At 36.7% G+C, this 16,632-nt stretch overlaps 1 protein-coding gene across 1 annotated transcript; it reads right to left on the reverse strand.

Annotated features, from left to right (window-relative positions):
* Window positions 1-267: 267 nt before the first annotated feature.
* LOC113081149 (tumor necrosis factor receptor superfamily member 14-like) lies at window positions 268-5,566 on the reverse strand. Its single transcript, XM_026253198.1, has 6 exons — window positions 5,267-5,566; window positions 3,115-3,302; window positions 1,203-1,328; window positions 970-1,122; window positions 642-723; window positions 268-521 (listed from the first exon to the last, which is right to left on the reverse strand). The coding sequence occupies exons 2-6, from the start codon at window positions 3,239-3,241 to the stop codon at window positions 338-340; spliced, it is 672 nt and encodes a 223-aa protein (XP_026108983.1). The 5' UTR covers window positions 3,242-3,302; window positions 5,267-5,566; the 3' UTR covers window positions 268-337.
* Window positions 5,567-16,632: the final 11,066 nt, after the last annotated feature.

Here is a 16,632-nt window from a genome sequence, read left to right on the forward strand (position 1 = left end):
TCTGGTGATCAATGCTCTTCTAATGGTCTTCTTTTGAAGGCCGGTGAGGAGACCATTACACTAGTCCACCCTGATGGTGATGAAGGTTTAATGTTAGGTAAAAAATGTTAGCATGAATGCACTGTAAGTTACTTTGGATAAAAGTGTATGCTAAATTCATAAAATAAATTAAATTAATAAACTGAAGAAAGTTGTGGCACATCCAAATATTAATTTCATCAGTGCATTGGCAGAGGGAGTCAATGGGGCTGTAGTCATTTGAAGAACAAAGAAACAGTAATTACTATTTACAAACATTACATGATTAAAAACAAAGGTTAAGAGTCTGAATCTTACATTACATTCGATTTATTCCACTATTTTTCCTCCATACAATAATTACAGCTATAACAATAGATATCAGTAAACACACTCCCAGACACACACTCAGAGTCACTGTCAGTAAAGATGATCTATCTCTGCACTCAGCATCAGTCGTATCTGTTCCTTCTCTGATTGTTGTCTTGTCTAGAGATTCACAGCTGTTAGAGAGAGATACAGAACTTAACATTAGCTACAAATATATTGTATCTCTTGTGAGGAAACATTTTAAAAACAAGAAATTTAATTTAAGGTGTCAGTATTTTAATATTAATACTTACTCTGTATGTAATATGCAGAGTGTCCCATCTGAATATGAACCAGCAGGACAGTGATCACACACTGTATCTCTGAACTCTGTTCCTATACAAATACAATTAAACACACAGCATCAGTACATGAGCAATAAACACAGTCTCACAGACGATCACATCATCATTCAGTGTCCATCAGCCTGATCATAATTTAGTAGATTTGTTCAGGTGGTTTTAAAAGACAAGCAACATGCATATTTCCATAATTGAGTAATTTAATATAAATGCAAGCAGAGTTATTCCTCTCAGTTTGTATGGATGCATATTAAAGCTGCTGGACTGATAAAAGACTGACCGGTTTGGATGATGTATTGTCCAGGTGAGCAGGATGAATGTTTCTTGGCTCTTTTACAGTTATAGAGCGAGTCTATACAGTAATAACCAGGAAGAGGTTCACACACTGTGTCTGATCTTAATGTACATGCATGCTTTACTGTCACTCCATCACCTTCAACAAGAAAGAAAACTAATGAGTCAATTGAGTCAAACAGCTAGATAGAGTCAGTAAGAAAAGACAGTTTTACTCACTCGTGTCACACACAGAACAGGGCACACACTCTATGAATCCATTAGAAAGATCAGTGTAAGTAAAGATGGGACATGAATCACATGTTGTGCTTGTGATCTCATCACAGTGTCTATAAACTCGCTTTCCTAGACAACATCAAAGAAAATCACCAGCACAATTATTATTCTTTATTTAAACATGACATATGTACATAACCTTTACAGGTATTTGTAACTGTCTAAGTTGTATTTTTTATATGTCTGTATATTTTTATAAACTGTGTAGACTGAAAATAATTTATTTTTGTATGTTTCTTATGTTCTGTATCTTGATTTTATGTTAAGTACATTTCTAACATCACAACAAATCCCTTGTGTGCTTGTGCAGACTTGACCAATAAATATTTTTCTGATTTAGAAAACAGACTAGAATAAATAATACAATATTAATACAAATAATCAGACTGTAATAACGCTGGGTACACAGATTTTCTAATTAATCGGGATCTTGTTATGAACAATCCCTATGTCATGATCATTAGCTGGAGTGCCCATGAACTTCAGTAGAGGGCACTCCATTTAGGACCATTCCACCCATCAACCACCAGATGTCACCATATCATCACTTGGACACTAGCACCTCTCATACTGTTGCACCACACCCAAACTAGATCTCCCATGAGTCACTGCATCACTATCACCTTGCCACACCTGCACCTCATTCATCAGATAATCTTCTTGCCACACCTGCACCTCATTTACACACACATAAAGCAGCACATCACTCTAACTCACTGCGAAGTCTTTCAGAGTGTTTTTCCCCTGTGTTTGTTATTCCCGTGTTTGACCTTTGGACTGTGTATTTGACTCTGATTTCTCTGCTGCCTGCCCCAATCTCTGCTTGTTTCTGGTTTCGATTCTGGTTATCCCTGACACACCTGACGCCATTCCTGATTTCTGCCTGTCTGACCGTTCTCTAAATAAATACTGCATTTGAATCCGAGCGCCTCTGACTCTCTTCATAACACCCAATATTTTCAGGGATACTTGATTCAGCTGAACAACAAAAGTTGTGAATGTTTGTGAATCAGAATCAAAGTGAAATAAATCAGTAAATCTGTCATGTTGTGTTTAATGCAATGATGGATAGATCAGTGATTACAAACTAGTGGTCAACCAATATAGTTTTTTTGACAGCCGTTTTATATATATATATATATATATATATATATATATATATATATATATATATGTAAGAAATTTTAAATCATTTGACAATATATACCAAAAAAAAATATCTTTCTCATTTTTTTTACTTTAAATGAGAAAGTATTATATTTTTATACTCACCTTTCTTTGAAAAGTAGACAGTAACTGACTGTTTCCCTTATTTTTTTTTTTCTTTTTCCTGTCTTTCCTTTTTTGGTGACCTGATTTTTCTAGAATCTAGAGTATCTTTTGCTGCTGAATTATCCACTAACTTAGTTTATAAAAGTATTTTTGTCATAGTTTATGATTATACATTTTTTTATTTGTCATTTTTCATTAAAATGAAGTTGTCTATGTGTAGTAGATTGTGTTTAACACACTAAAGAGTGATGATCAGGTCAACACAGAGAAGTATAGAAATTCTACAATGATTTAAAAAAAACTGCGCTGGATTGGATCGGTTCGAAAAATGGTATCATTGCATCCCTAACTGTAACTCAACACCTGGCCTGCACTAGCTGCTTCTATTTATTATTATTTTATACCAGATGGAGGGAATGTACCACAGAGAAACACCAGATTGGTTTAAGATTATATTAGGAGCATATTACAGTTCTTCATCAGTAATAATGAGTGATAATGAAAAAGTCATGACTCTTTCAGTGTCTGAGTTCATCTGCATCTAGTGTGTGTTTGAGTGAAGAGAATCTTATCCTGGACTTACCTGGAAGACACTTTGGGCAACACTCTCCATTAATTTCATATTCTGCATTATTACAAGCTGCCACACAAAGCACAATCCTCACGAAGAGGAGAAGAAGCAGTTTTAAAAGATCACAGAATATACACATCTCTGGGAACTAAATAAATCATCTGCAGAGATGGTCATTTTGTGCTTTGTGTTTCATGGACCTGAAAAAGAGATTTGTGTTAGAAATAAATTGTGGCAGACACTTTTAAATCCATTTTACTAAAATGTATGTAATTCAGATGTGTTAAATACAGAGCACAAATTCTGAGTATGGGTCACCATACTTGGCTGAATGTCACGTCACTTTTTTTCACTTTCAAAACTAAACACTAATTATACATTGACTCATTATTTTATACATTAATGCAGCAGCAGGAGACTCAACTCCTTTAAACAAGAGGAATGACCATTTACAAAATACACATATTTCATATTATATAACATATATTTGAACATATGAAATTTTTTTCTCACCATATTTTGTATTGTTACCAAATTCTGTGTTTAAGCATGTCTAATTATTTGAACGCATAATTTAACTAAAGAAACCTTGATTTTCTTTCCCCTCAAAAAATCTGTGTTCTGCATTTTTATTGTTATCAAATCAAGATATAAAACATTAATTTAATTTATATTTTAATTACTGAAAATTAAGCAAACTTTTTTTGGCCAGCAAACTGGATTTCCTATTAAAATTAAAACATGGAAGAAATGGCGTGTGATTATTCCTTAAAAAATAATGTTTGTTTCATTTTAGTAGTAGCAATAGCAGGCTATGCACATTCTACTGAAAGATATAGACTGTGCATGTGATATGATGCTTTTGATCAAATCAAATGGTCAAAAGCTCTTGAAGTGGCTCTCAGAGAAGTTCTGAGAATGTTTTTCATGTCCTCATTTAGAGTAACGGTAGATGCTGAAATCACAGCGAGTGTCACGTGCGCTTCAGTAACGTTATTGTGCAAAAAATGAAACCTGCGCCATTAACTAACACAGACACTCAGGACACGCAGGATTCATGTTTAAATAGACTTTTGCTGCTTAATAGTTACTGTAGTCCATATCATGATTTGATTTAACTGTAATGACCTTCTTTTGATTCATTCTTTCAAAATTTGACAACTTCCTTGACATTCTGCATTAAACTGTGAATTCTGTTTTAATGAATGGATTCCGCGATTCCGTCCACGTTTTCCACATCACGGAAATCATAGGGCCCTACAATTATACCAGCACAACGTGTACTCTCACACTTCAACTGCTTCTATTCTTGAACACTTAATGATCATCTAATCCATATAAAAGAGAAGCTAGGAGAGTCTAGCAGAACTTGACCTGGACACAGTTGTTATTTTATTTATTTATTTTTGTCATATGTCTAGACATTTTGTTTACTAAGTGATTTACTAAGCATGTCCGTGTGTGTCAAAATCGTGACTAAAATTGAAATCACAAAATTGATTTTTGTCCATACTCCGGACGTATCGTGTTCAACTCAAGCAGTGCTCTAAAACGGTTTATTTATTCACCAAATGGACACAAGTTCACCTCAAGGATGAACAATGAGGCAAAGAGAAGTTTCAAGTTCACTGTTTAAAAAAACGGAGCAAATGGAAAGATCTATATTATAGCTCTATAAATGAAGCATACAGACTTTATTAGAGCCACAGAAAGAAAAACATTTAGATAAAAATGCTCAATATACAATGTATTATGTACATTAACAACGGTTTGGGTGAATATGATGTAATTTAATGGAAAACTATGTGAATGGCGCTCTTTGGCATGGCAGGATTTTCTGTCAGCTGCATTTAAATCCGGGTCTGAAGTTTCTCGCTCTGTTCAGATTGCAGCGTCACGTGTCTGAACAAACAACACATGCAGTCAGTGATTATCCACTAAAGGTCGCTCTGCACTGTATAATGAAAACAGAGCCTTCTCAGCCACTCCAGCAACGGACTCAACCCGGAAAACTATCAGCATGTATTTATCCCGCTAACCGATTATTCCAGTTATCAACTATCGGTGCCGATTAATTGGCAAAATTGATACTTCGGTCAACCTCTAGTTATAATCTAGTTAATTATAAGTGAGAGGAATATAAAGGGGATGTTTATATAAATACCAGATGAATCATACTGCAATCTCACGTGGGTTTGCAGGTAAAACTCCCAGATCTAGAACCAAACAGAAAAGAGGGAGAGTGAATAATGTAAAGATTTAAAATCACAAATAACTATAAACACACAAACTGTTCAACATTTACACTTCATGCTGCATCATGTTTATCTGTGCTTTAGTCAGTCATAATACTGAAACCTGAAGTACAGACATATCTTACTGATTTCTGTTAGAGAATAACTGCTGCTGTATTTGATGTGTGGATTTCTGTTGATGAAACTACAAACAAATTCTTCATTAATAACTGTTTACAGGTTTTAACTGTACTTCATCTACATATGTTCGAAGTGACATGAGGATTATTAGAAACTAGCTGGAAATTAGTTTAACAAGTATTTTGTACTTTCCACCTAGCCTAGCCCGCCTAAGCACATGATATTTTTGGTGACGTGATCAAACAGCACTCAGTGTAGAGTGAGAGGCGTGCACTATTTATAATGGATCAAACATGTCAGCAGTGTGGAAACATTAAACACTGTCCGAGAAAGATGAAAAAAACTATTACAAGCACCGACAGCAAGAGACTTTTTAGCAATGCATCACGTGCTGTTGAGAAGAGGAAGTGTGAATGTTTGTGGTTTCTGTGATGACTGAAATCTGTTAGAGTAAAACTGCTGCTGTATTTGATGAATGGGGAGAGCAGCCTACAAACTCTTTGCTGAGTGTTGAATTTAGTTTAACACAAGCAGTGCTTTGTTGGTCATTCAGTGTTTTGATTAAAAAAATAAAATTAAAAAAGTAAAAAATAATAATAATATTATAAGATTATAATAATTATACAAATTCTACTTATTAGCACTAAGGATTAGCGAGCTACTGGATTTATGAATATAAATCAGTTTGTGTGCATTCGCTTGGTCAAAATTGCTGACATCAAAACAGGGATGATAATATGTGAGCACCAGCCAATGAGATTGTTGTTTGCGCATTAACTCTGCCCACTACTGGAAAACCCATCAGTTTTAAAAAGCTGAAAATAATTATGGGAACTCCATTAATTTGACAGGAAAATACAACAAAGTATATCGTTTACATGTAGCGCGTCAATTTTGCATGTATGTAAGACTCTCTCTCTCTCTGTGCTCTCACCGAAGTGACAGCGAGTGGTGTCTTTACAGTAGAGTTTACGGTGCATCAAACACAGGTACACTGTGCATCCATTGAGATGAACTGAAACACATCACAGATCGCTTGAAGGAGAGAAACTCTGAAGAGCTCAGTCAGAGAGTGTTTGGTGAGACAACATATATCTGAGCTAAACTTATACTTAGCCTCCAACACACACTGGCGATTGCCATTGGCTAATATTATACATCATTTAGTCGCCCAGAGTGAAGACTTAGTCTCATATTCAAGTCATTTACTCGTAGTGTAGAGGATTGTAATCATATGAACAATAAGCTGCCATTGTGTTCTTTTGATATTCATCTTTTGTGAGTCACTTTGAAAAAAAGCCCCAGCTAAATGAATAAATGTTAATGTAAATGAAAGAAACAGGGGAATTAATTCATGCTAATCATGGCCACTCTAGTCAATGCTTGTATTTATCCCCGCGTGCTGTTCTCCACACTGCATCTGTAAAGATATACACATAACCCTCCTTCGATTATATTTATAATGGCTAGTGTAGCCAAAATCTGTCAAAATCCCATCAAAAACCGTTGCAATGACTTCAGGTGAGAGGAAAAAAATACCTTTTAATCGCATAACATTGGCTTGTCACGTTCAGTGATACAAGAAACACAGGAGAGATCCAAATGCAGGTAAAAAAACAAAACAACAAACAAACAACAACATGAAGCCCCCCCAGGCTCCAGGGCGGAGCAGATGACCACCACGTCCCTGTGGTCGATGCAAGAAGGACCAGCGGAACGACGAGGCTCTGGTAATCCTCTGGTGTTCTTACTGGACTCCAGAAGATTGGTGCTGGCCTGACTCGGTTTGTGAAGACTTCATTGGTGACTTGACACAGTCCTTGAAGATCACCAGTGACTTGAGTTGACTCTGAAAGGTCAACGGCGACCAGCCTTGTCTCTGGAAAGTCCATGGTACCTAGCCCTGACTCTGGAAGATCATCGGTGACTAGCCCTGACTCTGAAGGGTCCACGAACACCTGACTCGACTCTGGAGAGTTCACTGGAACCTGACTCGACTCTGGAAGGTCAACAGGAACTATCCCTGACTCTGGATGGTCAACGGTAACTAACCCTGACTCTGGAAGGTCGACGGTGACTAACCCTGACTCAGGAGGGTCCATGAACACCCGACTCGACTCAAGAGGGTCAACCGGGAACTGACTCAACTCTGGAAAGTCAATGGGCACCTGACTTGACTCTGGACTGCCTGTAGAGACGTGAGACGCCTCGGCTTCGGGCCCCGCCTCTGGAACGGCCTCAGGCACCGCCTCGGCCTTCAGAACAGTACGGACACTGCCTCGGCAACGGGCACCACCTCGGCCTGCGGAACAGCCTCGGGCACCGAATCGGGCTCTGGGAACAGCATCGGGAGCGACATCAGGCACCGCATCGGGAACGGCCTTGGGCACCGCCTCGGTGGCACCTTGTCTGGAGACTCAGGCGTTGAGTCGGCCATCTTGTGCTGTGGCACTGGGCTGGCGGCCATCTTGCTGTATATGCATAGCCATTCTTAAATTAATTTAGTAGCAGAGCTACTGCAAACGTTTCTTAGTGCTGCAAATTCATTTATCCATTGCTGAAATTTCCGCGTCTTCATGGAGAAAGCAGGTCATGGTTGCTTAGCACCTCAGGAGCGCAACTGCCCGAAGGCGTTTTCCACGTGCTTTTTAGGCGCGGTAAGTGAACGGTCCTTTACAAATTTGGTATAGCCTACTTATCACAACATTGTCAATCGCAAACGCTAATTTATTCAAACGTTTCGCTACCGAACTACCTACATAATCTTAATTTGCGGAGGTAGAAGAGAAAGCACCCATTTGATAAATGAGCCAGTAGTTGAGAAATAATAACTTTTAAGAAATATATTTTTTGATAAACAAACCCAACATTGGCTGTGTCCTTGCTGGAGTGTGATGTGATTTGTGTCATGTGCAAGTGCGTTTGGATCGCGTACAAACCAATAGGGTGTTGGAATGGTATATGTTTATACTTATACAACCACAATCAAATTCACTCCATCCAGATGGCGCGATTTATCTGGAATTTTTTTTTTTTTTTTTTTTTTTATGATGACAAGCCGTAAATGAAATAGCAGTAACAAACCTATTTTTTAAATGTAAGGAGTAGAAAGTACAGATAATTGCGTGAAAATGTAAGGAGTAGAAGTAAAAAGTCGTCTTAAAAATAATTACTCCAGTAATGTATAGATACCCAAAATTTCGCCTTAAGTAAGGTAACAAAGTATTTGTACTTCATTACTTGACACCTCTGCAAATTCGTAAGATTTTTCCCTTTCATAAATTGTCCAGATATTTTACCACCTTCCACTGAAAGGCACTTGCTTTTATCAGACACACCACAGTCATATAGTATAGTAATCCCAAATAGGGCCACTTTCTTCCAACTTTCGGTACCGCCATCATGCCATGGAATGTCAGAATTTCTTGTTTGGGGGGGAGAGGGGGTGATCAAAATAATTATTTTGTTAATAATTAGTTACACAGAACTTTATTATATTAAATATGGTTCACACCTTAACAAAATATACACATTTACAAAATTCACACAAAATTCCTTTACCTCTTACAAAATCCACACACCGTACCAAACATCTACACATCACAACCAATACAAATACCACAGCTGTACAACTTTCACACCCTATACTAAATTTACCCTGTACAATAGCCTACTCATCTGGATTGAAGCAGCAAACATTCATTCAGTTTAAGAGTAAACAAATGTCAAAACATTATTTAATGTTTGAATCACAGCTTATATAGTGTTTTGACATCGACAAACCAAGTGCATTTTACCTCAAACTTGCGACTAGTGAACTTTCTAGTAATCTCTTCTCGGGTCAATATTAACACACTGACAAAAATATATTCAGAATTAAAAGTATTTTTATACCACTTTTTAATGTGTGATTGTGTAAAGGTGTTCACGAGATACCAACCTTTCACGAACTTGCTTTAAACGTCAAACACTCAATCCTTCTCATGGATACACAGCATGCACGGAGGGGAGGGGCTGTGCGTCTGTGTGTGTGTGTGTGTGTGTGAGAGAGAGCGACGTGAGTGAGAGACGCAGGGAAAGGAAATGCAGATGAACTTTATTTGCTCTATGAAAGACATTGACAAAGACGAAAACTAAAGACATTAAATCTAGAATATATATATATATATATATATATATATATATATATATATATATATATATATATATATATATATATATATATATATATAATTTTAGCTTTGCTTGGCAGCATAAAGGAAATGTACGCATTTATTTGTAAATTTTACAGATTAAAAAGGAAAGTAAAACAGGGTAGTAGAAGTATTTCTTATCCTGTGGCTCCCTCTAGTGGACTGCAGTTGTTGCAGCAGCCAATGTAAGTCTATGCTAATTTTTTATTATTGATAATAAGAAAACTAAGTCAAATCAGTTAAAAAACAAAGCAACAAACTAGAGATCCAGACCAAGAATAATAAAACATTTAAATAGTATAATATCTTTCTCAAGCCAACATACCTAGCTTATAACGTCACTAAGGTTAGTGTGGTGGATCAATGAAAGCAGGAGAAGAGGAGAGATCATATATATTCTGTGTGTGTGTGTGTGTGTGTGTGTGTGTGTGTGTGTGTGTGTACAGCAGTACACTGAATACAATGTTAAATATCTCCTTGTTTCAGATGATGAGAGAGATGAGAACTACTGGCCAGACTTGTGGACTGAAAATCAGGCTAGAGAGTTTAAAAGCAGGCTCTCTAAAATGTGAATTTTAAAAATCCCAGCTGATTAAACCTGCGCTCCAGGGACCATATTCATCTAACATCTAAAATAAAAGTTTTGAGATTTGTAAATTATTCCATTCCTTTTTTACTCACAGTTTAAACAGTGTCCCAAGTTTTTTGGAATCAGGTTTGAATTTGATGTGTGGGGAGAGCAGCCTACAAACTCCTTGCTGAGTATTGAATATAGTTTAACACAAGTATTTTCTACATTCCACCTCACCCTGGAATATAAACAAGACTTTTATGTAAATGGTTTCAGTTATAATTACTTTATCATTTTACAACAGGGAAACAAAAAACACGAGGAAGTTTACACATGACTACACATGAGAATGACAACATCAGATGTAATTGTCAGGGAATTCACAGACAGCTAATCACATGAACGATAAGCTGTCATTCTGTTCTTTTGGTATTCATCTTTTGAGAGTCACTTTGAATAAAAGCCAAGAATCATGAGAATCAAAAGAATCATGGTGCTGCTCTCCACACTGCATCTCTAAAGATATACACATAAACCTCCTTTGATTAAATATAATGGCTACTGTAGCCAAAATCTGTCAAAATCCCACCAAAATCCGTTGGAATAACTTATCATGAAAGGAAAAAAATGATGTTTAAATTGCACAACATCAGTTAATGTAAATGCTATCATATTGCAATGCTTTATCAACATTTACAAAATATTGCCAAAGTTTAACACAATGGAAATGTGCCTACTGAAGCAGCAGGAGATGACACGAACATTACAGAAACTACAGAAAATGAGCCCGATGCTATCGTAACTGCTATCAACTGGTCAAAAGATGTGGACTCTGATGTAAACAAGCACAGATGAGAAGCGCATGGTGGAGTGCATGAGAGATGCTCTGAATGAAAGCCAAGTGCACTTTCACTCTCTGACAGCAGATGGCACTGAACAGAAGAAATACAGCAGTTACCCTTGAAACTAGGGTTGCTGCAGTGAGGAAAATATCTGCTGATTGGCTTCATCACTCTGTCTCCTCTTCACCAGTAAGCTGGTGTGTGGAGAGCATTCTCACACAATATGGCTGCCGTCGCATCATCCAGGTGGATGCTGCACACTGGTGGAGGATGAGGAGATACCCCTGACAATGTAAAGTGCTTTAAGTGCTTAGAAAAGCACTATATAAATGTAAGGGATTATTATTATTATTATTATTATTATTATTGAGTTGTTTTATACACATAACTCCCTCACTTTAACAAAACACAGATTTCATTTCCCCAAAAGAACTGGAACAACAATGTCCTCTTCTACTTTTTTTCTGTAGTTTCTGAACTTTGTTCCTCTAATTACCAAACCAATCACTCCCATTGAAAAAACAAAACAAATAAATACACTGACATTTGCACTCTGAAACGCGCTGTTGCACCTCTGAGAACTATCTGTGGTGTTTGTATAGGCTAAGCATTTTGAGTGGTTGTGTGTCACAGAGCTGTAAAAACACTTACACTCAGTGAATTAATCTCGTTTGTGCCGAACTCTTATTACAAAGCAAAAACAAACACTCTCCTTCAATCCATGAACGTTTCTCTCAGTTAATGTGCTCGATATCATTCCAGTCTGAAGCATCTGTCATAAATCAACACATGCTGCTGTGAATAATTAAGAGAAGCATCTTCTCATAGCATAAAAACACTCATGAATAATTTTATAGACACTGATGCATCATCGATGTACTGTTCTATCATCCTTTGCCACATCACAAACTGTGACATCAACATGTTATTCATTTTATCTCACAGACACCACTGATGAAAACTTGATGTTGAATATCAATAAAACTAAAGAAATGATCTTTGACCTAAGGTCGGAGGTTGATCATAGTCCAATTTAAGTTAATGAGGAGGAAGTTGAGCAGGTAACATCATTTCAGTATTTAGGTATCTACTTTGATTCTGAGCTGAAATGGAGTCAAGTGGACTATGTTTGTACAGGAGAAGACTCAGGGTATATGGGGTGGATAAAACTAGCATCTTACTGTTTTACAGATCAGCTATTGAATCAGTGTTATGGCTGTTAAATTTAGGACAACTTCAATATGTGGTTAGAAGAGCTGGGAAAATAATTGTTACGTTGTCTCCACTTTTGAGGGGAGTCGTGGCCTAGTGGTTAGAGATTGACTCCTAAACATAGTGTTGTGGGTTCGAGTCTCGGGCCGGCAATACCATGACTTAGGTGCCCCTTGAGCAAGACACTGAACCCCCAACTGCTCCCCAGGCGCTGCAGCATACTCAGTGTGTGTGTGTGTGTGTGTGTGTGTACACTGCTCTGTGTGTGTGCACTTTGGATGGGTTAAATGCAGAGCACGAATTCTGAGTATGGTTCACCAAACTTGGCTGTATGTCACGTCACTTTCACTTTCTCTTCAGGACATTTGTGTGAGGTCTGTTAGGAAGCAGAGCCTTAAAATTATTGGTGACCCAAGCCATATTCTCCATAAGGAGTATGAGCTAATGCCCTCGGGCAGGAGATATAGGGTTTCAATCTGTAAACTGAATAGATACAAATTTCTCTAATTCCATTATCTGTCAGATTATTGAATAAGTGATTGAAATTGTTGTTTTTGTGAGTTGTAATGTGAAGGGCAATATGTAATATTAGTGTATTATTAGGATCGTGTATTTTGTGTGTGTGTGTGTGTGCGTTTGATCTGCTCTCTTGGTTGCCAAAAACAAAATTCTCCCAAGGGAGACAATAAAAAGAGAAACTTGGACTCATTGGACACCACACACACCAGCTCTGCTTTCTGCATCATAATTTGAGACTTTTTTTTTTTACTTTGAATTTTAAAATAGAACTAGAAATAGAAATGGACCAAGGAAATGGAAGTTTCAATTTGTTGCTATTTGGAGTGTCTCTTTTTATTAATTTTGGATGTTACTTTTTGTTTCAGTTTGAATGCATGTCTTTAATTTACCTCAACTGTTCTTAATATAATTTAATATATAAACATTTATTTAATATAGCTCATTTTCATAATTCCGTTCTGGGCTGAGTTTCCCAAAAGCTTCATAAGCCTAAGAAGTTCATAAAAATGATCGTACAACTGATCTTAATATTACGGTCTGTTTCCCAAAATCATTGTAACTATCGTCATTAAAATGAGAGACATGAGACGAGAGAGATATCTATAGAAAGCTTGACATGTTTACTTTTAAACTAAACAAATATTCTGTGATAAAGTAATCCATATGAAAACAAGAAACATGAACACATTGACAATGAAAACTGCTGCAAAATATCATTTATTAAATCTGTTACAAGACATAGCCTTTGTAGCTGAGATAGAAGACTGTATTTATTTGAAACTAAATTATGTGTTGGTTTAATTTTCAATAGTATGAGTTCTATTATAGTTCTGTGCAGTAGTGTAGCCAGAAAAGAGACTCTGGGTGTGCATATGAAAATCTGGGTGTGCCACAATTATTGTCAGATTACTGTGCAAAATTATGGATAGTATTTTTGTCGCACTGCTTCCATCCAACCATACTCCTAGTGGTAATTTGCAGGTCATGTCAAAATGTAGTTAATTGTAAATTTTAATAATTTTCTTCCAAATATGATAATTTAGAACTTCTGAACCTTGAACCAAGGATTTTGTGCTAGAAAAAAATTAAGAAAGGAGCTCTGCGACATATTGCTAGCTAGCAAAGTGCAATCAAAATGATCTGTTTATGTCATGGACTTCTGGGGTCACAATCAGGTGCTGTTTGCTGATTGGTTGGCAGTCCGAATGCCGGCAGATATATTTTAACAAAAATAATTTAAAATGTAAATTACATTTTAACATTTTTAGCATTAGTGCACCATATATTGGATTCTTATTTCTGTGAACCCTGAGAGTATGATTTAGAATGTTCAGTGACATCACAGACAGAATTGGCAGATTCAAACAGAAAAAAAAGTAATGAGTTATGATTGATGATCAGCTGACTTTCTCAGACCACATTGCTAAAACTGTCAGATGCTGCAGATTTGCTTTATTCAACATCAAGAAGATCAAGCCCTTTCTTTGGGATCATGCTGCACAACTCCTTGTTCAAGCTCTTGTTCTGTTAAGGCTGGACTATTGCAATGCTCTCTCTGCAGGTCTTCAAGCCAATTCTATCAAACCTTTACAATTAATTCAGAACGCGGCAGCAAGATTAATTTTTTATGAGCCAAAAAGAATACACGTCACACCTCTGTTTATCAATTTACACGGGCTTCCAATAGCTGCTCGCATAAAATTCAAGGCATTGATGTTTGCCTACAAAACTACCACTGGCTCTGCACCCATTTACCTAAATTTGTTACTTCAGACTTATGTGCCTCTAGAAGCTTGCGTTCTGCAAGTGAACGTCGCTTGATTGTTCATCCCAAAGAAGCACAAAGTCACTTTTACGGACTTTTAAATTAAATGTTCCCTTCTGGTGGAATGAACTCCCCAACTCAATCCGAGCAGCTGAGTCCTTAGCCATCTTCAAGAATCGGCTTAGAACACATCTCTTCCATCTTTATTTGACCCTCTAACTTTAACACTCACTATTCTAATTCTATTCTTAAAGAAATCTAGCTACCTTCCTAATCTTTTTGTATTCTATTTTCTTTTCATTTATTATGCAATTGTGTGTGTGTGTGTGTGTGTGTAAAGACCTCTAACTAGCTTGCTCTATTCTTTTTTTAATTTTTAAAAAAAAATTTCTATCTGTTTTCTTTTTTATTATATAATTTAAAATCCCATGTTACGTGTACTGTGTTAACCTAACTGAGACTTGTTATAGCACTTATATATCATTGCTCTCTTGTTGTTTTTGATTGCTTCCACTGTCTTCATCTGTAAGTCGCTTTGGATAAAAGCATCTGCTAAATGAATAAATGTAATGTAAACAGCTCTCGCGCGTTGGCTGCACTGAGCCAGAGACGGACGCGTTCAGCGCTTGTCATATATCACAATTAATATGCAGTGTTTTCAACCACATAATGTTTAATTTAGGTTTAATCCATTTAAATATACATAATCACAGTAAAACAATACATTGGTAGTTTGTAAAATACACACTGATGTCTATGGAAGCAGCAAAAACTATCTAATAAAATGTAATTTGCCGATGTGTTTTATTCATACAGACATAGCAGAACAATAAAGTTTACTCTATTCTTCGTCCAGTTCAACAGTCACTTACTTCCATGTATTTCGGGAGAAACTGGGGAATTCAAGTGCTGTACGTTAAATCCGGCTGACAGGACTCTGAACTGCAGCACTCATCTCGTTATAGATCAAGATATTTTATAAAGGTTTTTAAACAAAGAATTGGAATATCAGATAGTTGACATGGTAAGCAAGTGTGTGTATATATTTTAATAAAAAATGAAATAAAACGAATACCGATGCATCTGTTAGTGGCTGCGGTGTGCCACGTGACAATCATGACGCGTCGCCATGGAAACAAGGGGTCAGTTACAATATTTGTAACTTACGCGTGAAAGGGTTGATTTAAATATATATATATATTCTAAGTAAACAACAATAGCCCAAGTTTAGTAAACATTTTTTATTGAGACTATAAAAAAGAATTCTGCATCTTTTTTTAGGTGTGCCAGCCACCGGCGGCGCCAGGGGGGGTCCTGGGGGGTCTCAAGACCCTGCCAAAAAACGCCTTGACCCCCCATTTGACCCCCCACCCTCTTCCTGATTATATATATATATATATATATATATATATATATATATATATATATATATATATATATATATATATATATATATATATATATCCGGGATAAATATAAAAAAAATATCTTCAAACTACGCAGAATAATAATAAATAATAATTGTTTCGACATTTATTCGTACACTGAACGAGAATCGTTTCTGTCGGACGCGTCCGATTCGTGAACCGAGGAGCTGATGATAACTGCGCATGTGTGATTCAGCGTGAAGCAGACTGACACAGAGCGCATCTGAACCGAACTGATTCTTTTGGTGATTGATTCTGAACTGATTCTGTGCTAGTGTTATGAGCGCGGGTAAATCGAAGGCTTGAAAGAAGGGCAGTCGTCGCGAATTACATTACATCGAGCGCAAAAGAACCGGTGAACCGTTTTTTTCCCCCCAACTAGTTTTATGTGATCGAACTGTCCGAAAGAACCAGTTCACATGAGCACCTGCTCCTTTGCCCCTTAAGTGCCCTTTTGTCAAAGCAAAATTTCCTCGATTTTTTTTTTTTGTAATAACATACCCTTTTGTGAATGCCTGCCCACGCCCAATCATAATATTAGAACAATTTATTAATAATAATTTAGACGTAAATAAAATGACCAACATGATGACCGTTCACCTTACGACGACCTCATCGGACGCTCA

The sequence above is a fragment of the Carassius auratus genome, unplaced genomic scaffold, assembly GCF_003368295.1.
Source record: "Carassius auratus strain Wakin unplaced genomic scaffold, ASM336829v1 scaf_tig00033244, whole genome shotgun sequence".
NCBI classification, from domain to species: Eukaryota; Metazoa; Chordata; class Actinopteri; order Cypriniformes; family Cyprinidae; genus Carassius; species Carassius auratus.

What these genes read in the sequence shown, in the direction of transcription:
- LOC113081149 (XM_026253198.1), bottom strand. Translation starts at nt 3,241, where the DNA reads ATGTGTATATTCTGTGATCTTTTAAAACTGCTTCTTCTCCTCTTCGTG. An exon ending in TTGCCCAAAGTGTCTTCCAG is followed by an intron (nt 1,329 to 3,114) that starts GTAAGTCCAGGA and finishes GATGTTGTCTAG; the next exon opens with GAAAGCGAGTTTATAGACAC. An exon ending in CTGTTCTGTGTGTGACACGA is followed by an intron (nt 1,123 to 1,202) that starts GTGAGTAAAACT and finishes TTCTTGTTGAAG; the next exon opens with GTGATGGAGTGACAGTAAAG.